At 37.2% G+C, this 24,793-nt stretch overlaps 1 protein-coding gene across 1 annotated transcript in view; it reads left to right on the forward strand.

Moving 5' to 3' along the window:
* fndc4a (fibronectin type III domain containing 4a) overlaps positions 1-23,346 on the forward strand; it is a 37,518-nt gene extending 14,172 nt beyond the window's left edge. The window contains exons 2-6 of the mRNA XM_036581668.1: positions 692-807; positions 5,725-5,929; positions 16,978-17,067; positions 18,988-19,121; positions 21,768-23,346. Coding sequence (XP_036437561.1) covers positions 692-807; positions 5,725-5,929; positions 16,978-17,067; positions 18,988-19,121; positions 21,768-21,809 — 587 coding nt within the window. The 3' untranslated portion in view covers positions 21,810-23,346. The remainder of the gene's footprint in view (positions 1-691; positions 808-5,724; positions 5,930-16,977; positions 17,068-18,987; positions 19,122-21,767) is intronic.
* The last annotated feature ends 1,447 nt before the right edge of the window (positions 23,347-24,793 follow it).

Here is a 24,793-nt window from a genome sequence, read left to right on the forward strand (position 1 = left end):
TTTATAACACTATTGTGCAGTATTATTCCCAAATAATACAACTTTTAAGGCCTAGTTAATAACACAAAATGTAAATTCTATATATTTCTAGATGAATTAAAGCACAAAAGTCCAGTTTCATTTAAGGAGATCTTTGCAGCTACAGACATGAACAACTAATTCTGTTTTTCACCTCTGCAGCTGATCTCCTTAACAGAAATTGTTCATTTAAATAATAAAACATAACTGTATTTACACACACTGCTTTTACTTTTGATGATTTATATTCACACAAATAGGAAAATATGTATGAAAATGATCACCTAAGTTCAAGGGCATCAAAATCATTTATAAAAATGACATATGGCCATTTTTACATTACCTGGGAACAATCCTTTATAACAGTGTAGTAAATGGAACACATGTTTCGCTCCTTCTATCAATATCATGTCATTTACTTCATAAAACATGTTATCTTGTGATTAAGGGCATGTGATTAAGCATATCATAAATACTATTAAAAAGTATTGCTGTATAAATATGTTATTCAATGTCTATGCATGTGTTACGCATTAAGTCTATTTGTAGGTCGCCTTCAGTTAAAGTGTAAAACGGTACATTCCTACAAATTGGATACTGTATGAAATTAAGTTTCATGATGACTTAAAAGGAATGATCAGAAATCTCTAAGGTCCTATCTTCTGTTTCCTAGACCGCCCCCCTGCCCCAGTAAATGTGTCAGTCATGAACCTGAGAGCCGACTCAGCAACAGTGTACTGGGAGGTTCCAGAAGGTGATATCATCATTGGCTTCTCGATCCTGCAACAGGTAAGGACTATAACTCATCTTCAGCAGAACCTGGGGGGATGTTCATTATTTCCTTGTTTTTGTTTGCCTGGTTTTGAACAAGACACATAATATCTATTATTGCTCAAAATAATATGAATGAGAATGAATCCAGTGAAGTCAGAGAACATGAGATTTGACTCTCATGTACTTTATGTCCAAAAGTTTGTAGACACCTGCTCTTCCGATATTTCTTCTGAAATCGAGGGTATAAATAGGGAGTTTGTCCTGCTTTTGCTTCAGTAACAGCCTCTACTCTTTTGAGAAGGCTTTACACTAGATGTTAGAATATTGAGGTGAAGATTTGAATTGCATTCAGCCACAAGAGCATCAATGATGTTGGATAATTAGTGCTGGATCACAAACTCCAATCCAACTCATCCCAAAGGTATTGGATGGTGCTTCATCACTTCAGAGGACACAGTTTCACTGCTCCACAATCTTATGCTGGGGTCTTTATACCCCTCTAAGGCATAAAGCTGACCTTAAGCTCATGTGTGGCTGCTCCAGAGTTTCCCATTCCTTGTTATTGCTTTTCTGTGCAGATTATAAAAGCTGTCTGTGTGCAGTTGACAGGGATGGGGGAGTAGCTAAGCAGCGCGATACTTTTTGTAGTTAGCTACAAATTTTTGTAGCTAATAGTTGTAGCCGCTACAGTTTTATGAAATGTAGCTAATAGCTGTAGCGCCTACAAATTTTCGCGTAGCTATAGCGATCATTTTCGCTACAATTTCGCTACAAGTTTCAGGCAATCCGCGCAAAATCTGAACCACAGAACATGGTCGTTATCTGGCCTGGTGGCGATTGTGCAATCCTGACTGAGCCGCAAACAGCTCGAGCAAACGGTCACGCGCTGATCACCCCTTCCTAGTAGGGGGTCGTCAAACGAAGCATTTTATATCCGTTTTACCATCTTGGCTGTAAATAAGTCTCAGTGTGTGCTGATGTGCTAGTATAGGCTAAAAAACATAATATAAACGAACACGCAGACTTACTTTGCTCTGCTTTAAGCTTTAGCTCAGCTGTAGCCGCTCCTCTCACACATCAGTCAGGAAACTTTAAAATGCTTAAGTCCGATTTTCATTTACCAGCTTCTTGTGCGAATTGTCCCGTTCCCCCTTAAATGGTGCATGAGGCGCCAGAATGTACGTTACTGCTGCGCCATTTAAGGTGGAACGGGACAATTCGAACGAGAAGCTGACTTCACGACTTAGTGTTGGACAGTTTCTAGTTGCAGATTGAACGTATCCGGAAACCAGCTGGAGTGATTATAAATGCAAATAAGTCCATTCGTCTCCAAATGATTGATGTTCGTCTTAAATCTGGGGACAGAATACTATGCCTCATTTTTTTAGATGAAATTCGATTAGTTCTCTGTGAGCGCTGTCACTGAATTATGGCCAGTCAAAATCTGCCAAGCTCCGCGTTATTTTCTCAACCCTCCTATCACCGCTTATTGAATGTTGCTGTCCGCAATTACTTGAGTAATCAGCGCCCGTGATGTTCGTACCTAGCGTTAGGACTCCGAGCTCCTCAGAAGTTTCTCAGGGTTTTATGAGATTCAAAAAGCGTTGAAACTACACAGCGAGCAGTGAGAGGTTCTCAGCTGAACTCAGTACAGCTGTGGCTCGGCCATAGACTGAACTGCCTGCTCTGTTTCTCTCTGTACGAGACGCTACACAGCCCAGAGAACCAGAGTAACTTTGACTTCTTGAGATGTTCAGGTATGCAGCACACATGCTATAAGCTAACACATAACATCACTATGGCAAAAATGCAGCTAGCTGAGAGTTTATGAGCACAATTAACACATCAAGATTGTAAAATGAAAACCCTATATTTCATTTTTTTTTTTTGCTTGGACTGCTCGTAATGTGGCTAGCCAAATCAGCATGCTTTAGTCGAGCTCCAGTAATTGCTCAGTTTCGGCTACAGGCTCCATAGTAGGCTATATTAGAGATTAGATGTGAAATTAAAGTTATATTGTGTTACCTACTCATAGCATACTACAAGCAACATGAGAAAGCTCACTGTTAACCAGCATATTGAAGGTATAGTATCATGTAGCAAACATTAAGAAATCAGCAGGTACATTAGACTATATTTTGTCTCAATAACTATATGAGTAACTGCCTTTCCCTTTAGCTGGCCTTTGGTACAGACAGCCTTTTTATAACATCTGTTAATGTAGATACATTAAACAGAGATGCAAAAGAGACAAGCAAAGATAGAGAGAGGTAAATGAAATGAAATGATTTAGGTTTAATGTATTTTTTAGCTGAAAATAAACTTAGTTAAATGATTAATTAGTGAAATGATTAATTAAACCTAAACAGGGCAATTGAAGTCAAATAAGTTTATGGAACATTAATAGCAGTTTATGGAAGAACAGAGGGATGAAGAAGGAACAAATGAAAGAAAAAGGTGCATAACAGTTATAGATGGGTAAAAAAGGAGCAGTGATTGAATAAAAAAAAACAAAGGGAGAAACTTATTGTTGCTGTAATACTCAAATTTGGTAGTTATTTTAATCACAATCAGATGTAAGTAACATTTCTGCAAAATTGACCTCACAAAAATTCTGATCCTAGTTACGGCCCTGTTAGCAGTTCTACGTTAATTCCAGCGTTTAAGACCATTTATTGTTAAAACTGTGTTAGAATGATCAGCAGAGCTTTATTTTACTGCAAAGGATGATTGTTATTTTACTTAAAAATCTAGTTCTGCTGTGGAGCCGTAACAGGGCAGTGAAAGAGCTGCGTGTTGCTGACCACTGCCTTAGCTAAAGTGGAAGAAACATTTTCGTAATAGACTATTACTAATAGTACTCCGCAGAGCCAGGGTCACTGATAAAAATTTTGAGGCTGAAGTGTTGTTGAAGTTTAACAAAGGACTCTGAATGTCATGTCTGTACAGATCTTGCTGAAATGTTTAAATTGGAGCAGTTTTCTTTCAACAGTTGACAGTGCTTTGCACAAAATTGTTTGGTTTGTATCCAGTTATTTTTGTTGATTTTTGTTAGGAAAAACCTGGAATGATTGACTTTGCCTTTACTTAATCTACATTTTTGTTGGATATCATACTTTTGGTTGTCTAAGTTTGAATGTTGGTTACACTTAAGCTTACTTTTTGGTGATCTTTTTGTATATTTGCAGCTTTTCAATTGTATATTTCTTTCTGGCACATGATTAAATGCAGTGTCTTGTTCACAGTATCAGGCTTGTTTGGTGTGTCAGGTGGAGATTCACAAACATTCTGACAGTCACGCTTTGAAAGTAGCTAAAAAGTAGCACACTACTTTTCAAAAAGTAACTAAAAAGTAGCCACTACTTTTTCTGGAAAAGTAGCTAAATTGTAGCTGGCTACAAATTTTGGGAAAGTACTTACACAACCAAAAGGGTGATATCCAACAAAAATGTAAATTAAGTAAAGGAGAAGTCAATCATTCCAGGTTTTTCCTAACAGAAATCAACAAAAATAACCAGATACAAACCAAACAATTTTGTGCAAAGCATTGTCAGCTGTTGAAAGAAAACTGCTCCAATTTAAACATTTCAGCAAGATCTGTACAGACATGACATTCAGGGTCCTTTGTTAAACTTCAGCAACATTCAGCCTCAACATTTTTCAGTAGCTATCCCAACCCTGGCAGTTGAGTATCTGTGTCAGCAATGGGTGCAGCTTAAAGTAGCTGGATTTACTAATTGGAAGAGCTGGCTGGACACTTTTGGACATGTAGCATAAATAAATAAACATCTGAATTCATGTGCAAATTCGTACAATATATTGCCCATTACTACTTCACAGACAGGGAACAGTTCTCCATATAAGCAGATTATCAGTCATGCAGAATGTTCTAGTATTCTGAAGTACATGAAGTATAAAGAATGACACTAAAAAGTATTCTGCAGTATGTCGCTTGGCCGACATATATCTGAAACCTACATGACACTTTTTTATTATTTATTCATTTATATACATCGCTGACGGATTATGATTGACTGATTTCTGTGTTTGTGCTCTTTGGTGTTTGAAATATGGTGGAATGTTCTGGGACATAGAAATGTTTGGCATGGTCTGTAAACCTGTCACTGCTTTATTTTAAAGATTATCATAGATGCTTACATAGCCCAATGCATTGTTCAAGCACTATTCATTCTCTCTAAGTGACAGAATGCATTTCACATCCAACCAATCACAGATATAACTGTACATCATGTTATGCAACAGGCTGTCTCTAGCTCCAGTAATAGCTTTGTGAGCTGTGTTTTTGGATCAATGTATTATTCATTACTGAAGAACTTAATGAGAACCTCCATCACACTCCTCCACACCTACTGGCTGCCTCAGGGTGTAGGATGTAGACTGAAGTGTCTCGGACCCATTTAGAGAACTGTGCTGTATCCACAAATGTGAGGCATTTAGTTAAATGCAATGCTGAAGTGAAAAAGCTCCATTGTGTACATTAGGCTTTAAAGATAACTTTCTTTGGAGGCTCTAAACATGCAATTATAGTGCATTAAGCAGAAAAAAATGCTTTTAAGTGCCATTATGTGTTGCAGGCAGTAAATCTTAAAAGAATAAGTATGCAAGACCTGCTCAGTCCTAAACTCTAATAGCCGCAGTAACCTTTCCTTTTTCCAAGCATTTCTCAACAAAAGTGAAGGGGGTGGAGAATAGCTGACACCCGTGGGTACTTTAGCTTACCAGATTCAATCTCAGTAAATGTAAAACCTTCAGCCAAGCTGGCAGGAAGCCTAAAGTTTTTTCTCCTAATAGAGTGAGGTGTTCCGATCTTGGTAACGAGATAAAAAAGGTGGTTTCTACATGATTAGAACTAACAGTAAAGCAAGATAGAAAAACGCTGATTAAGGGCCTCTGCGTTTACTGCTGTTTCAGAGGCAGGATGGCCACATGCAGCGGTTTATCCGAGAGGTCAACACCACTAGCAGGGCCTGTGTGCTTTGGGACCTGGAGGAGGAGACAGACTACATAGTCCAGGTCCAGTCTATTGGCTTGTATGGAGAGAGCCAGGCCAGCAATCTTGTCCACTTCAGAACTCTCAAGAAGTCTGACCGCTTCCCTTCCAATAGCTCCAACCAAGGTACAGTACAGTCTTCCCAAAAAGGTTCAAAATAGCCACTAAGCTCAAATTCATTTTTCACGAGATGTTTCTGAGATGGTTAGCTATAAAATATTCCTCCTACATAAAGAATTCGGGGGAAGTAAAAGTTTTCACAACATAAAAAATAGTAAACGATAAAGAGAAAGTAGGACTCCTAACAACTATGCAAGATCTGTTAGATCACCAAAACTCTCACTGTGTTACTGTCCATCCTTCCACTGTGAGAAGACAACTCAACACAATGTGTCTGAAAGGATGTGTAGCTGTCAAGAAGCCCTTACTGGGAAAAGGAAATATACAAAAAAGAAGAACATTTTGTTGCTGTCCAATGAAAAACAAGTATCTCTAAAATAGTAACTTTACAGGAGAAGGCAAAACACTCTTACCTTTCAATGCATGTCAATGTAAAAAGATTTTGTTCCAAGTGATTTTAGAGCATTTCTATTGGTCCATGCAGCATGACATTTTTGCACATAAAGGACAACTGGTGTGTTGAAATGATGTAGAAAACAAAAAATTTACAAAAATGGAGATACATGGTTTTCTTTGGACAACAACAATTTGCAAATCAAATAAAGAAGCTGCTGGTGTTCTCAGAACAATAGACTGACTAGCAGTGTGTTTGAGATTACTTGGATTGTGAGAAGCAGAAAATGCAACCAACTTCTAAGACTGAATTTTGGAGGTGTGGAAAAATATCCCTGCAGATATCTTTGCAAAACTGAAAGCAAAGTCTCCTGACAAGAATGGAAGCTGTAATAAAGACAAAGAGTGGACACACTGAATACTGAAATATTTGGTATTATATTTAGCTGTTGAGTTGTTTTCTATTAAACATATGTTTTTGCTGTTTTGACTGGAACAAGTAAATGATGGATGGTCTCTGACTTTTACACAGTTATGTAAACCCCTTTTTTACATGGTCCTTTAAAGAACCATATACAACAGCCCTTCATTATGGAGCATTATTGCAAAGAACCATTTAAACATTCCAGTGGTTCAAATCATACCCATGAAGAACCCCTAATATATCTACTTTTGATGTTTTCTCCTGAGACTAATTTCTAATAATTTATATTCATGTCTGTCTTCTTCATGATTATTATTTCATGGCATACTTGTGGAATATAAACATGTTTCACATGCAAGGCAAACATAATTCAAGGAAACCAGAAGTCAAATAATACTCAAACACTGAATTTCACTGAGTAAATGCTGAAAAATGTCTGTTAGCTGGTTATTAACCTTTAGATTTTCAGCTCAGTCCTGGGAACCTACACATTTTCATTTTCCCCTGCTCTAACACAGCTGATTCTGCTTATCAGCTAATTATCAACCCCTTCAAGAGTTGAATCAAAAGCTCTGTTGATCATTACATATATTCATTCTGAAGCTGAAGTCTCTCACAGAAGTCATTTGCACTGACTTCAAAAAGGAATCAATGAAGTGAAGCGCTACAAGCTTAATTAAATAGTCTGATGAATCAGCGTGTCAAAAGTATGTTTTAAATAGTGCAAACTCTAAGCCGTGGCTACTGGGCTTCTGAAACCAAATAGAATGACCTAGTGTGTTTGTATTCTAGTGAATCACCCTTCGATCACTTTGTGTATTTCCCTGGCGACTGCTTCACTGAATCACTGAACTGAGGTTGACAGACACTGCATGCTTGTTTGGGCACAAGAATTTTATTTATGAATATAAAACAAGCCTATAAAACACTCAGCTAATCAACTATTGCCATTAATAATCGGGCACAGTATACACCATGTTTTCAGATTGAGAAGGAACCTTCCTACATTTGTAGCTCTTTCTTTCCATAAATGGTTCATTTTTGATGCAGTCATATTTGACCGCAGGTGCATGTCTGCTTGTGCCGCAGTTTCTGATCAGTTTTCCTTCACTCAGTGGAATCCATTTCATATTCACAAAGTAGCTATGCTGATGAACGCATCTCTATGTGACAGGCCGAGACAGCTGAGCACATTATCAGAAGTGTTTTCTGTGTAGGCAGTATTTTATTTAGAAAAGCAGACTTGCTGTGGTGTGTGAAAGCACAAAGAAACAGAAAAAGAAAGGTTCTTTTTATATTGTTCATTATATTTTTATAACAGTCGTAAATCAGTTAACAAAATGTGTTTTATTTCTAATGAACAAACTGCAAACCCTTCTGCTTTCTGTGCATTGTTTATATGGAACAATTTCCTTAAGACCATATACAGATTACGCGGCACAGTTGTTGAAGGCTGCATTCGGGCTGAAGGTAAAAGTGTGTCAAATCTGATTTACCATGCAAACCTGATTTTGTTGTTTGGTCGTATCTTTTTAATGTGGCCTATATCAGTCTGAACAGATCACGCTGCTGATCTGAGGAGTATTCACAAAAGAACACAGATCCATCTTATCCATTTAAGCATGGAGTACAAACAGTGGACACTAGTGCTGTAGTCAAGACTAAGTCAAGACTGAGTCATGACTGGAAATTTGTAATTAATTAATATTAATCATATTATATTTCAAAATACTGTGATGGACTGGTGACCTGTCCAGGGTGTTTCCTGCCTTCCACCCAATGCCCACTGGGATTAGCTCCAGCACCCATGACCCAGAAGGATAAGTGGCTTAGATAATGTGTGTGTGAGTGTGTGTGTGTGTGTGTGTGTGTGTGTTTCATAATTAGTAGCAAATGATGGTTGAACCAAACAACATTTGTCCCTTTTTATTATTAAATAAAAACATAATAATAATAAAAATAATAATAATAACATTCTGATCTGCCTTTAAGGGATGTTTGAATGAACATTGACGTACAAATGATACCCAGTTAAGCCGCCATGGAAAGGGTCACAAAATCCTCGACCAGCAGAAAACAGATTTTACTTGTAAAGAAAGGGCTGTTTTATTCTGCTGGAAGGTGATGCTGATGTTCAAAAATTATAGTTTTTATTATTAGTTTCCAATTAACTCAGACAGAGGCAAAGCACTCAACTGGTCCACCTTACCCTGAGACAGAGAGCACAAGTAAACACAGCACAAGTTAAGTAAAGACAGTACAACTAAACACATGCGATCACACGTTTTTTTTTCACCTGATAAACTTTTGAAATATATGAGAAGTGTGTAAAAAAGTGTGTTTATTCACATGTAAAATTCATGTGTTTTGCAAATTGCAGAAGGTTTCATTTAAAAATAAATGATGGATAATCTTACTAACTTGGCAAATTTTAGAAACAAAAAAATAAATAAATAAACATGCTGCTGAATGAAGAGATGTTTGGGAGCTAAAAGGGCCAACAAATCTGACTGCCTGAAAAGAGAACACATTCTCCATTAATCTGAAGAACGATTTCACCATGCAAAAAACATTTAAGCATTAATGGTTCTATATAGAATTCATGGTTCTAAATAGTACCATTGATTTTATTAAACAACCCTTGAAGAACCATCTTTTTATGTGTGTAGTAGACACTAAAATAGCCATGTTCTACTAAGTTTACTAAAAAGAGTAAAAAAATAGTGAATTTCTCTGGTTATTTTAATAATGGAAGGCCCACCAGAGAAAATAAGGTTTTACCTGCCATAATTGAAGGAAACCAAGTGGGTAAGATTGACGTCCCTTTCCACATCACTCAGCGCAGTGCTAGCCCACATGAGCATCTCTTAGCTGACAGATTTGGCAGTTAGCACTCTCCTCCAAGCACACTGAGCTGCCCAGTTTTGTTGCAATAGCTGGCTTAATGTGTCTCGGAAGAAGCACATTAAAATATCCTGAGAACAAAAGCAGCTAGGTAGACAAGTTGCAACTAAGCCAAAGAATAACAAAACTACTAATGTTTGCTGCAGCTCAGCCCCAACACTCAGTAAGCATTAATTTGGGAAATAAGTTAAAAATGAAAGGAATTCATATCCAAGTAAAAATGCTTAGGCAGACATATAGACCTCACAAGATAGAGATCAACCATTTAATCTTGTTTTAATGCTTGCTGACTCAGGGCAGTATTTAATAAAGAAGCACACAGAAATCAAATTCCTCTGAGAATCAGGGCTCTGAGTGTCAGTGCGCTTCAATTAAATTCCATTTCCAGAGCTCTTTTATAGACAGGGTTGCTCTTCACTCTCTTTCACTCTCTAGGTGTTAAATGCTTTCAGAGCACTTTACAGGCAGCTCTCAGTAGAGCTATAAGCCTTTGCATAAGGCCATGTTTTAATTCAGCTGGATATAGTTCAACAAGGACAAAAGGTCTGGGCCTCATTTCATACTTAATGTTAAAAAGTTTTTCATATTAATTTTTAAAGTTTAATATGGTCAAATGCGATGTCATTTGGTGCTTTTTTAACTTTCTAGACTGTGTTTTGAAAAAACATCCCATGAACATCCCAGGATTCTGACAATATTAATTTTAAGTGCCACTGCAGACCGTGTTAAACTATAAATGTACATATATTGCATTGCCTTACATTTTTTGCAGGCTAGAATGTCAAGGCTTTGATGCACCAAATCTCAGATAGAAGCATAATATATTAAGGCCTTAACAGAGACACGATTGTAAGATGGTAAGACAATTCTTCCTAACTGTTGAGATTTAATAAGTCTTTTCTAGCTTTGTTCACACAGGAGGGCAAATCGGATTTGTTTCTTAAACCTGATTTTTAGATTGAGTGACCACATCCTATTTGTATGGTCAGACTGTGGTCATAGTTAGTCACCTATCTACACTGGTTGTAATAATGCAGGTATGGATATGCTGACTAGGGCAGGACAGGCAAAAATATGATTTTCTTGTTGTACTTTCTGACATAAAGAAGCGCTGCACACCAAATGGCTAAAATAAATAAATATATAAAGTAAGGAAGTAAAAACCCACAGGGAATCCGATTTGACTGGTCAAACTGCGTTGTGTGTCAAGAGTTCCAAACCAGAGTTTTATTTGTTGTGTCCACACTTTGCTTTTATCACAGCTTCCATTGTTTTCATGAGATTTACTATTTACTATTTTTCCACACCTCCAAAGTTTGCATTTTCTGCTTCTGACAATCCAAATAATCCCAAACTCATTCAGTGATGTTGAGGTCTAGACTCTGTGGTGGTCAGCCCATTGTTCTGAAAACACCAGCAGCTTATTGTTTGAGTTGCAAATGATTTTCTTTTTTGTTTGCTTTTCTCAGTCACGGCCTCTTGACAGCTACATATCCTTTCAGACTCATAGCGTTGAGCCATCGCAGTGGAAGAATGGACAGAAACGCATGATTTACTTTTCAGATCTGAAGCAAAAGTGGAGTTTAATTTTCTCCCGTCTTTCATTATGAAATCTTTAAGTACTGTTTATCTGGTTGTGACAGTGTTGGTGGTCTGCCAGGTCTTGTATGGTTGTTAAGAGTCACATTTTCTATGTATATTTTAATGAATTTTTGGAGCTTCTGTTTTTTATTTTTTAATTTGTTTTCCTTTGGCTTTCCACTTACTTATACAATCATCTTATATCTAAAGTCTTCAGAAATGTCTCCCGAAAAATCAATAACCCTACTTAATGTCAATTGACTAGAAATAAAATAATGAAAGGTGGTCTCTGACTTTTTCACAGTACTGTAGATATTTGATTTTTACAATATTTTACAGTATTGAATTTAATTGAATGTCTTACAGTATGGGGAAGTGTCGGTTTGTTTCTTTCTTTCTTTCCTTCTAACTAAAAGGACAGAGTCTCTTCCATAGACAGAAAGACATCAGCTCAGTCTTGGTTAGCTTTTTATTTCTCAACTCTTTATAGCGGCTGATATATAGTCCCTCAGTACTCAAACTCTCTGAAATACATTGAACTAGTGAGATGTTCTTGTTCATATTTTTTTCTGTCTTCTTCTTTCTCTCTCTTACACACACACAAACACAACCACTCACATTCTGTCAGTGCTATTGTTGAAGAAGACACATTATTCAGACATGCTGCGGGAGGGATGCTACACTGTCTTTTCTTCTCTGTCCGCTATATATTTACACTGAACCAAAACCAAGACGCATTTTTAAATCTTCATTGATTTAATCCATGAGAAAATGCCAAACAAATCATCTGCATGGGAGTCACAAACTGTCTATTATCACACTGGTAACTTACTGTTAGAAGTGAATTGAATCAGCCTTCAACAATGTGATTACTCAACCACAGCCTCCACAATGCTGTGACTCAGTAACGAGCATAGTGAGGTATAATGAAGTCGCACACGAGTCCCTTTTATGTGTGCTTTGGGATTTCAAATGATGATGCTTTTCAAAAAAGCCTTTTGTTGCAGCTGCTGAGCCTTCACACAGCTCATTTAAGAGCCTCGATTACAGCCAACCACACTCATTCAAGATCCATTGATTTGTTGCGCATCCATAGGCATTTCAATTAGTTTGGGAATCAATAAGGAGGATGCATCCCTAACACAACATCATTGATCCTATAAAAATGAGTCACATCACCATTCAGATTCAGGGAATTATATTTCTCTGCCTTTGCTTGTATTTGTTGTATTTTAAAAGCCAAGAGAGAAAAGAAGTTATAGGAAGATGCTGTCTTATCAGGACTAGCAGAGAAATAAAATAAGAATAAAACACTGAAAACACCCCCTAATTTATGTCACTTTGGAATAGTACACTGTTGCTTTCCAAGCTATATTAAGTTCTTTCATATAATGATAAAACCCCGTCTAGTAAATGTAAAAGGTATTGTAAGATACAAACCAGTGATTCCATTTGGAAAGGTGTGAATATATAACAAACATCCAGCAGCTGTAGAATAAACACATTCATGGCAGAGTGGTTGACGGTCCTCATTTGCCCCATAAACCTTCTAGAATGTTATTAGTTCATTGTAATATTTGTTTGCACTGTATTTTGAATGCCATAGAGTACTGTTTTCATGTCATTTAGAGTTAATGTTTCTTTTGGAGATCATCTTGGAGTTGAGATGAGTTCAAGAGGTTCATGTTAAGACAGTAGTATTATTACCTCCGATACTGTTTATTCTAGGTGGTTTTAATTGTTAAAAAAACATTAGTGGTAATGGTGAAGCAGTAATTGTCCAAATATGGAAACACAGTGTCTTGAGAAAGAAAATCTTCTTAAATGTGCTTTTATTCTTAACTACATACTTGAGAAATATTTATACTTAAGAAATACTTAAATATTTTCTAAACCTTATAACAGTCCCAAACTTGTCTTAGACTATAAAATTAGACAGAGTAAATGCCTGGCTGTTTCCCTTACAATCTTCTAGGTCAAGCTTGACAGATATTTTAAATGTTTGGTTTGATTTTTTTTTCCTTTTGCTGTGCTTTGCAGGCACAATCTGTAAAATGTAAAATAATATTTATGATTTACAGGACAAACAACCTGCAATTAAGACTTTCTTAAGAAAATGAATAAGACTTTCTTAAGAGAATACTTGAGAACTTCTTGGGGTGTTTATGAGAATTGCGTTTAAGAACGTTGGTCCTCATTCTTTTCAAGTTTGTTGTGAAATGTGTTCTTGAGAAAGGTCCTCAGAAAAAGTCTATGTTGGAACATGTTGGATCATGACATTTTCTTAAACCACAGAACTGTTCGCACCTTTGTGCTCTTGAGTGTGTGTAGATTCTGTTCTGACCTGAGAACAAACCCCAAATAAGAAAACACTGGTGAATGTCAGAATCTTCATGAAAACTGCGAAAGTGGGTTTCAATAAGAAATTTCTTCTTAAGAATGGTTGGTGAATGAGGCACATTTTATGATCATTGGGCCTCATTCACTAATATCTTCCTAAATATTTTCAATTTGTACTTGAGAAAGGTCTTAAGAAAAAGTCTGCATCAGAAACTTAGCAGCAGAAGTGGCTCATTTTCAAGCTAGGCGTTTGTTATTACTTGTCATTTTAACTGTTATTCAATAATAACTTACAGTGTACATTGAAGACAGACAGCAAAATGTGAACTAGTGGTTTATTCACAATGTAAAGTATATTTGATCAGCGAGAATTACTCTCTGATTTGCTCTTTCAGTTGGACGCATTTTCAAACTTCTTAACTCCTTGAGACCACTGGTGGTTCCAAAATGCACTTTGTCATATTCTTTACTTAACAACTTTCATATTTTATAAGCTTCATTCTGCTTCATTTATGCTGTAACTGTCTTCTTTCCAGTCAAATAGATGGGTAATGTAATTTTAAAACTTTATAATAAAAGAAGCTGAATTTACAACTTTTTTTCTACTGAACGTTGACCCATTTTTCCACAAATCTGAGCTATAAACTGGATCTCAGATGGTGTCTCTTCAGTGATATACTCTGTAAAAATTATTTTTATAAAATAATACAAAGAGCATCTAAGATTTTTAGCTTTCAGCAGTAAATTGTAAGCATATAGCATTATTTTTATGATCATGAAACACATTTTCTGTTCATTTGAGTGGAGCTTTTACAAAAAAAAAACAAAAATTTACATTTATTTCATACAGTTACTGAATAATTTGCCTTATGACTTGGGCATGTAAATTCAGATGGGAAAACCAAAGTTCATTCTTGAGGCTATGTGCATTCTCAGTTACCTCAACAGAGTTGTATCATCTACAGTTCTGTTCAACATGAAAATGTTCTTAATTTTTTCAGCCTTATACAAATTGTTTGAAATCTTTAGCATATAAGCATCAATTTAAAACATTTACACAAGTTTTTGCAACAAAATTGGTTTTATATTTTTGAAAACTGCAGTTTAAAACTGAAACTAGAATGAGAGTGTACAACCTTTCAGCAAACAGCAGTTTAACTTCCAACAATGCGCAATGAAGTTTTAAGAATTGTTTCAGCTTGGACTGTTTTTAAAATGAAGCACAGCACATGGCAGCCAATCAGAAAAGAGGCCCTTTATGTACATATAAACTATAAATATACTATAACATTTATTGTAAGAAATTCATAATGAATAGACCAACAGAAATGCTCCAGAATCACTTGAAATATTGACAGCATCAATATGTATCACTCTATCAGTCTTAAAAGCACAGTGACAAACTCAAAATGTTACTGTTTAAATAGTGGTTAATAAAGGTGAAGTTGGAAAATGGTTATGTAAAACAAATCATGACTGTTTTTGTTACATAAACCCGCATCATCATCGTGAGTAGACCTTGAGGAAGATAGTAAAAAGCAAGAAAAAATGTCAGATATGGACCTTTTACTTTGTCAAGAGAATTATGCAAAGCAGTTCTACCACAAATTTATTTTTAGCAGTATTTGTTGCAGTTAAATAAAGGTGAAAATAGGAGAGAGAATTCTGGAGTTCCGGAGCACGCTGTGTTAAAACACTGCTTTATAACCCTTCATCCAAAGATCCCAGAAGCAAATGCTCAGTGTTTAAAAGATAATGAACAATGAAGCATGTCAAAGCAGTTAGCAGTCTGACTCTCTGACTGCAGACAGCCTCACCTCTCCCTGCGCGCCTCTGCAGTGTTCTGCCCTACCAGCAGCACTTATATTTAGTGTTGGGCTCGAGTCAAGACGATTCCCCTTAGATACAATTACTGTGATGCTTCAAAGGAATGCTGAAGCCTGCCTTTGGAAATCGTGTCTACAAGAAAAGAAACTGCTCTGGCTAGTGCAACAAACAATGCAGGCCCTCGTGAAGAAAAAAATCCTTCTCATCACCTGAGCCGATGCACTGTCGTGACTGTTAATGTAAATATCTGCCTGTGGCGACACTGGACTCATTGTTATTCTTCCTTGATCCATTTCAAATGTGCCTGCATGAGAGGCACTGGTGAAAAACTGCAAGAGCAGAGACTTAGTGCAGCGTCGTGTAATGGCCCCGTGCCATTGCAGTGATGACGATGTCATTTAAGTGTTTTGTCAGTCGCTGCCATGACATTCACTTTTGTTTCTGCTCTCAGTTTGTTTGTATATTTTTTATTGTTCTCTGCCGGAGCCCAGATGTGTGCATGTGTATGACAGCATCCTTCGCACAGACCATGGTCTAGTGGAAGTAATGAACAGATGCTTGACTCTGAAAATGTGCCAATATGTAGCAAGGCTGAATTATGTTGTCTGGCATACCCTTGCATCATCTAAATACCAAAAGGGAACTCACTAATTGGCTGAGGAGCATCACCATGACAACAAAAAAGAGAAAAAGCATGGCCTCCCACATACTGTGGCCTCCTTATCTCAGGAGACAAACAGCAGCAGAGCATTGAACATCTTTTACCATTTAAAACACTGGAGCAGAGAAAGCTACTCAATCCAGTTCATTCATTTATGCCTTCGTTTCCAAAGGCAAGCGAGAAATCTCAGCATTCAGTGTCATAAATATTCATCGGGGCGAGCGATGAGAGGGATTGGCTTGGCTGTCGCTCATTCTGACTCTTTATCGGCGCAAAGCGAGAGCGTGTCTCAATACCGCTCTCTCGTAATTGGAGAACGAGGGTGATACAAATGACCCTTCTCCATAATTGCTCGGGCAGAATCCCCCACTCCTCATCCAGCATCGCCTTTCCTTTTCTCATTTATGACAGCCGGAGTATACGAGCCCACATCGCCTTTATTCACTAAAGAAGATCAATTGGGAAGAGTGGTGCTCTGGACCGATTCCACACAGGTTAAAAGATGGTAGGAAGAGGAAATGAAGCCAAAGTCAATCCCTTTAACACAGGATTAATGATTTAGATGGATGGCTGGTTAGGCATGCACTTCCTCCAGACTCTGGTTGATTGGAGGGAATGAGGATACTGGCTGAATCGACCAGTGCTGCATTACATGCTAAAGGCTGATCCAGAGTGGAATTAATCACCATTAGTATCAGCCCGTATGCTGAGGGCATGCTTTAATCATGCATAAATCTCTTTTTGAAATCAAGAAGTTTGTGGTTGTATCTTTTCTTGCATATTGTTCTTAATTTCCAGTGCTTTAAAACATTGGCCTAAAAAACACTTTAGTAGAAGAACTCCTATTAAAACTCCTACTTAAAAAAGGAGGCCATAGAGAAAGACCTCAACTTTCTCAGTTAAAACCTGCCTTTGTATTTACAGATGACCCAACTGTTCAAGGCCTGGACAAGTCCAGAAACCTGCAAACAGGAGAGATGATCATCATTGTGATTGTGCTCCTCATGTGGGCAGGTAGGGGTCTAAAGTGAGGCCAGATGTAATTCTTTCTCAAATTGCTTATGATTATTGGTTATTCATTATAGCTCCAACTAGCATTTAGCTTTAAAGTCACCTTTTTAAAAATACCCATGGTACCAGCACTGCAATTATCCCATCAATTATTAATCATGACAAGAGACATCTCTAAGTGGATTACTAATTTTCCGAATGGTTTCCCTGAGGATAGAAATCACCTGAGGTAAGTACCCCTCAGAGCACCATTGTAAGCGATGTCTTTAAGTATATATGAGTATTAAATATGAATTGGCATTACCCTCATCCACTACACCCACTGACTGTTGAATACTGAAAAGGTCATGCAAAAACAAGGGTTCCTCATTTGTAAAGATAGTCTTGCATTCCATCACAGTCATACCTGGACATCCATAACACAAAAAAACATGAGGAGAATGAACAGGGCCTTGGGCCATATTACAGAACATCATAACTCTGAAATTTTATCTGCTTATTCATTATGAAGAGTTCAGATGAGATCTATTTTAACTAGCATAATTGCATTTTATTTGTGTATACTGACACATTCTCCCTAATTATCTCTTATTACCTGTCTGTGTTTATGTTGAAGACTTACCAAACTTACCAAATTTGTTATTGCAGTAATGGAGATGAACAATGAGGAGACAGAGTTGAACATATGGCTGTTTATTAGCAGGAATAACCTTAGCGCTGCTCGGATGCCGGCTAAAGCCTTGGAAAATAAAATCTGAAACTGGGGAGCAGAAAAACAGTGATAATATTGTTTTTTTCCTGTATTCTTTTACAATAAACTTTTTCAAACTTTAAATTGATCATTCTGTATTTGCTTTTTAGTTTTTTTCTTTTTTACAGCAGTAGCCATTTAACTAGTTAACTTTTGCAATGACATTTTGATTACATATTTACTGTATTGTTAGTTGGTTGGTGGCAGAGAAAGCAATTAATTATTAATTAATTAACAATTGAGTAGTGTAGGATATCTTAACCTATAGATAACTTACGGTAACTTCTAAAATTATTCCTAAATTAACATAAGAAGTTCTCCTGTAATACAAATTTGTGGGAAGAAAATATATATATATATATATATATATATATATATATATATATATATATCTTGACCTTGTCAGATCTTAATTTAGGGCTAAAGATAGGAAGTTTCTGTAATACAGCTCTAGAATTCTACATTCTACTATGAGACATACATGTAAATTTTACAAATATCTCCATTACCTTAAGTACATTAAAAGCACATTTGCCTTCTTCTGCAAAGTTACCATTTTGGAGATTTTGTTTTAGTTGTTGTTGTTTTGTTTTGATAGCAACATTATGATACATTATTAATGTTCCACAAAACTGAAGGGCCTCTTTTGAAATGTTACTGATCAAGTTGAAACAAATGCATGTAATATTTCATCTTGAGGGACATTTCTATTACTAAAGCTTGTAACACATGCCCAATGTGCCTTACATCAGCATTTAGTGGACATGCCAGTATATAAAAGCCAATTTAGAGACTAATCTCGCTGATCTCCCATTATTTACCCTTAATGTTTCTACTTCATAATCATGGATGCCATTGTAAAACATTTTATCTCATACCCATTTTCCTGACTGACTTTGTCTTTGAGACCATGAGGTCATACCCGTACAAATTTACATATGGCAGCTAATTGCATCATATTTCCATTGCATTGCTGTTTGCATCTGTCTCAAATTTCCCTAACTACAATTCTGAATTATTTACTTTACCAGGAAGGAAACTGAGTGAGGCCTGTTATGTCAATGACAATCTGTCCATGCGCTGACCTCAAAGAAAATGAGCCTTATTGAGATCATGATTGAAGCTCTGTCTCTCTTTATGACTATCTGTGACACATTGTTTTCTCTTCATAGCGGTCATCGCCCTCTTCTGCCGGCAATATGACATCATCAAGGACAACGATAACAGTAACAGCAAGGAGAAGGTCAAGCCATCTTCTGAGAGGAGCACCCCAGAGCACCACAGTGGAGGACTTCTCAGGAGCAAGGTAGAGCCCATTTAACACGGACATGAAAAATACTGCAGTCTGTTTTATAGACCCTATACACCATCCTTCAGATTTACTGAAATCAATGTTCTGAAACAGACTAGCTCACAAGAAATAACATCCCAAAAACAACAACAACAGTCCTTAGCCTTCATGGTGTAGGGTAGTAATACCTGCCCTCTGTGCAGCAGACTGGGGTTTGATTCCCCACCTGGACACTCACACCATGCTGTATAAATAAGTCCTTGGGCTAGACTTATAACGCTACATTTATCTACTTTTATAACATGATTAAACTGTTAATTACTCTGGATAAGCATAAATATAAACATAATCTTCCAGGATTAGTTATTGTTCTTGTAAAATCAAAATATTTGCCTGTTTCGTACAGAGCTCCGCAGGTGACATGCTTTCTTAATAAAAATAATGGGTGGCTGCTACGTACTAAGGCGTGGGAATGGGATCCTAATGCAATTGAAATTGGACACACCTGCAGTCTGTTTTTAGCAGTCCTGTACGCCACACATTCTTCAGATTCATTGAAATCAATGTTCTAAAACACAGTGGCTAACAAGAAATTACATCCCAACAACAACAACAGTCCTTATACACACCCCCCATTCAGCAGACTGATTTGATTCCCCATCTGGACACTCACACCATGCTACATTAGTCCTAAAAGTCCAGTTGAAACAGTGCTCCGGCTGAGATCTCGAAAAAGCTAGGTAACTGTTTTCATAGCGAAATCATGTATAGTCGTTTTACTCTGTTTTAAAGCTTTCTGTGGCATTGTTTGTTTAGTTTTTAGAAAATGTCCACACCTCTTAGTTTATGAATGAATGATGATTTAGTGATTTTAACAGTCAAAGAGCCCGATTTTATTCCATTTTCCATGCTGTTCATAATAAATGTATTTGCACTACATAGTAAGTATGTAAGTAAGATTAAGGAGGTTTAAGTTGCAAATATACTGTTTTGTGTGGGGGGATCCCTGGTGTTTAATAAAAGCATTAATGAACCTAAGGTCCAGAATGAAAATGTCCAGCATGACTAGAAATCTAAATTTGTTTGCAACAGTCAGAAGTACTATTGTTCTGCAGAATTTGAGTGTTTTTGTTCTTTCAGTTAAGGTTGATCTCACATAAAGTTAAGCTTCTTAAAAACAGTACAGCTTTCAGCTCTTGAAATGCCCTATTATTTTTTAATGCAGGAAATGCACTAGATTTAAGCATTTTTTGGTTTATTATCAATTATATGATTGATCCATGAATGGAAAGGCCATGTTTGAGGTGTGAAAATGCACCAAAAACAGTCATTTTTAGGAAACAAAAAGTCCATTTCCAGACTTTCTTCCACATTTAAGATGCTATTTTGAGTTTTTTTCTTTGTGTGAAGTTTCTACTGACTCATATTTTACACCACTCAGACATATACAGTTTTGTGAATTGCACATAAACCTGCACAAGCTGTTGGGTTAGTGCTTTTCTTGGCCAGGAATTCAAATCAACTTTATCATCTTCCATTGCAGCCAAAACAGCAGAATAGAGAGCGCTGAAAATCTGAAATCTATTTGATGGCAAACAAAGGAGGAGGAGCATTTAGAGAGTGCACAGGAAGAGGAAAATGACAGAATCCATTTCCATACCTGTGGAGGGAAAGAGAGAGAGAGAAGCTTTTATTGCAATCGATTCCCTTCACTTTTCTCAAAGGCGCTCTGACTGGGACCTGCCAATGCACCTGATTGATGAAATCTACTCATTTATTTATTTATTTTCATATTTGGCTATTTACTTTTGCAAGAAGCAAGCAATGAAGATGAACACACAGTGAAGGGCACCGTTGGTGCACGTCAAAAAGGCTGAGAAAGAAAACAAACAGTTCAATCTGTCAAAAGCAAGCACCAGTTAATCTTGCAAACAACAATAACGGATGGCAGGCAATATTCAACAAAGCACCCTGCATCTGTTAAAGCACAGAATTTGCCTCATTTTATTCTTTACCCTTAGAGAGGTAGAGGGCTTGCTCCCATCTCGTAACAAGAGAGCACGGCAACTTTAGCATTGCAAATGTCTTGGCTTAAAAATTGCAAAAGATACCAAAGCTACTGACCTACTTTTTAAATAGACCATCTAGTCGGGAGAAGCAGCAAATCACAATAAAGGTCTTTGATCTTTCTCTCGTTTCTCTCATCTGCTTCCATCTTCTTAGATGCCGAGAACTGGACCCTCCTCTTCTGGAAAATGTTCCTGATGCATTTTTAACCTCCATGCATGCCATTAATGTTTATTGCACTTCAGGGGGCGATGTGCTCCTTTAGTCCCATGATGAAGTCATTATCAGACCATGCACGCTGTTAGAGCAATGTAATGACACCCATACCCTTTTAGCTATATCTCAAAGTTTATTCAATTGTATAGATGCATAGGCTTTCCATATGCCTCATTTGCCAGTCTAATTTCTTTATTATGAGCGTCCAAAGCTGCAGTATAGCATAAGCTCTCTGAGACATCCATCAGTGTTGTGTTGAAGCCCAGGGGGCCATCCTCTCCCTGACATCCGCACAAATGATAGCAGAGCTTAATGAAATTGGCCCCTTTGAGGAGAGTCACATTTTTCTGTTTTTTTTATTTCTCCTGTCTGCTGCAGTTTCATCAGTCCGTGCCATCTATCAACATCATCGAGGTCTAAAGGGACGAACGAGGACTCCAGATCTGCCCTCCATGCTTTCGAAACGATGCTACATTGTTTTAAACTCTCTCCACCGTAGAGGAATCCCATGTGGAACAGACCATTAGCTAAACCGCTATATTGGCTGCCACTGAAGCTGATTTACCAGAAAGTCCAACCCATCAGCCATGAACACACCCCACATACAAAACATGCCAGAAGCAATCTAATCTTGTAGGGCAATTGTGCATAAAGTGAAAAGGTACTGCTGTATTATGACAGCCCGTTCTCATTGGAATCAGTGTTGATTTGTTGCAATATGCCATTTCCATTGTGCTCATGAGACTAGATGATTACATTGTATTTTTGATATGCTTCTGTAGAACTTCAGCAGGGTTTTTACACCTGTTTCAAGTTGTTTATTTTAAGTGCATGCACCTGTCAGAGTCGGAGAGCAAGGTGAACCTGCTGAGTGGAGCCAGGCCTGCTCTCCGGCAGAAGATTCGGATTCCGAATAGGCAGTCGAGGCCATCATGGGCAAAGCAGAGCCCTACAGTGATGGGAGATTTCTGTTCAGCAATGGAACATAACACGCTCAAGGACTTAGCACATGTACATATAATGAGTTTTCTCTTGTAGAGACTTATGACATAGAAAGGAACAGTACAGAAAGGCACATCACTGCTGGAATGGATAAACAATGAATATACGATCTGAAATGGCTACAGCCAGAAGAGCTTGCTGGGTTACACATGTATGGAGTTTGTTCGGCAGTCTGGAACACAAAAAAACATGTCCAAGCTGTTCTCAGAAATCTGTAGAAATGTGTAGTTTTGTATGTCCAACAGAATCCTTATAACCTTGAATTATATTGATAGAACTATCTATGTAAACGTTATAGTGTTTTGAGATTATGACTACAGTTGAATAGAAGAACAATCAAAGAAATATCGGTTAGGATGCATGCTAGTCATAGACTTGTATATACTGTCTAATAATATTAAATGCTCGCAAACTCATTAATTGTACATAAGAAAACACAAAAAGTAGCCTTTGTTACTTCAAAAGGTAACTATAGAAAGTCAACATTTTTTCCATTGGCATTCTTTCTTAGCAATAAAATAAATATACATCTGCTTTCTCAGTGATTTTGAACACATTCTCTAGCAGTAAAGTCATTTAAACACTACAGTGCTTTTGGAAATTAGGCCCAGTTTGATGACAGTATGATAAATAACGCTAAATAATTAATGAACTGTGTAAATAGCCATACCTCCTCTATCATTTAAAACGCACCCGCATAAATCTTTTAGAGACCGTTTTAGAGACCTCCCTATAATTCAGACCATGTTACCAAGATGATGAAACCAAAAATGACACATTGCATGTACATTCAGAATACTATTGAAATTGGTTTTATATTTGTTGCTCTGTACATTTTCATGCCTTGCGGGAAAATTCAACTGAGTAGATTTTGGTATCTTCTATTCTGTTCTGTTCTGTTCTATTCTATTCTATGACAATAAAGATTCATGAATGATGTGACTTATTATGTGGATCCCAACAGTGCCTCTGTTACATGAATGTCATGCCATATATCCTGAAAAGTTGTTTGTTTTTTTTAAGATTTTTGGAAGTTTTCTGAAGAAAGTAAAGTGCACACATTCTGTAGAAACACACATATTCTGTTAAGAACTCAAACTTTTACACTTAAATATCAATTACACGACACATTAGGTAATCAACTTACCATGTAAAACATATTTTTAAGCTAATGACAGAATACAAAATAGCATAGTTTAACGGTGTAATGTACCGAAACAAAACATCCTTTGTGACAAATGCTGGCTCCTTTCTCATATTTGAGAAATTGATGTATAGATGGGTGACAAATTAAAAGGAAAAGCTACCAAAAACCATCTTAGTAATGTGTTGCCAGTAAATCTTCAGTGTGCCTTGGCATAAATTCTAAACTCTCTGGATCTGTACTGGAGGGATAGAACGCCACTCTTCCAAATGATATTCCCTCATTTGGTGTTTTGATGATGGTGCTGAAGAGAGCTGTCTGATATGCCAGTCCAAAATCTCCCATAGGGATTCAACTGGGTTGCCTCTTGCTCTGTGGAGGGGACATTGCCATCCTGTAAGACATCACTCATGTTAGGGTAAAAATTTTCCATCATAGGACGAAGGTGATCAATCAGTATTGATTTGTAGTGATTCTTCCCTCTAAGGAGATGAGTAAATGCAAACCATGCCAGCAAAATGCCCTCCACAGACCCACCATACCCCACCACTGTAGGGATCAAGTGTTCAGGCCTGTACTTTTATCTACACATGCATTCGCCCGACTGTGGAAAATACAGTGAGGGATCACTCATCTGACTTTTTTCCAAATCTCAGTAGAACAGTGTCTCTGAACTTTGCACCACTGACCTCTCAAATGGGAATTTGTCTTTGTAATGAAAGGCTTGTGCACTGCAGCTCTACTATAGTATCCCTCTCTCTGTAGTTGAGGACAAAATGTTCTTGCTGACATGGTCTGATCTTGTACTGCATTGACATTCTGAATCACCTGCGGAACAGCTGCTCTTCTGTTTTTCCTTACATAACACACTGGATGGATGAACATCGCCATCATTAAATGTGCACCTCTAACCACAATTTCAACCCTATTTATTATAGATTTCATTGTAGCCACTGTTGCTGTTGAAGTACTAAAGAGCTCAGCAGTCTTTTGTAAGTGAAGCTCTTGCCATCCATGCTTCAGTAATGAACCGTCTTTCAAAGTTACTAAATCAAGCTCAACTGGGGCTTTTCAGCAATTTTACATGCTACAGAGGATGTAGGATTTTAACTGTTGTAAAACGCACTATTACATGACATCACTTCAATGCACAGGAGTATTAGCTCTGCATGTAGCTTGTGGATGAAGCAATATTCTCTTGTAACTCAGAAGATCTGGTGACATTCTGGGTGGAAATGTACACAGGACAAAGCATATC

The sequence above is a fragment of the Colossoma macropomum genome, unplaced genomic scaffold (assembly GCF_904425465.1).
Source record: "Colossoma macropomum unplaced genomic scaffold, Colossoma_macropomum, whole genome shotgun sequence".
Taxonomy (NCBI): domain Eukaryota; kingdom Metazoa; phylum Chordata; class Actinopteri; order Characiformes; family Serrasalmidae; genus Colossoma; species Colossoma macropomum.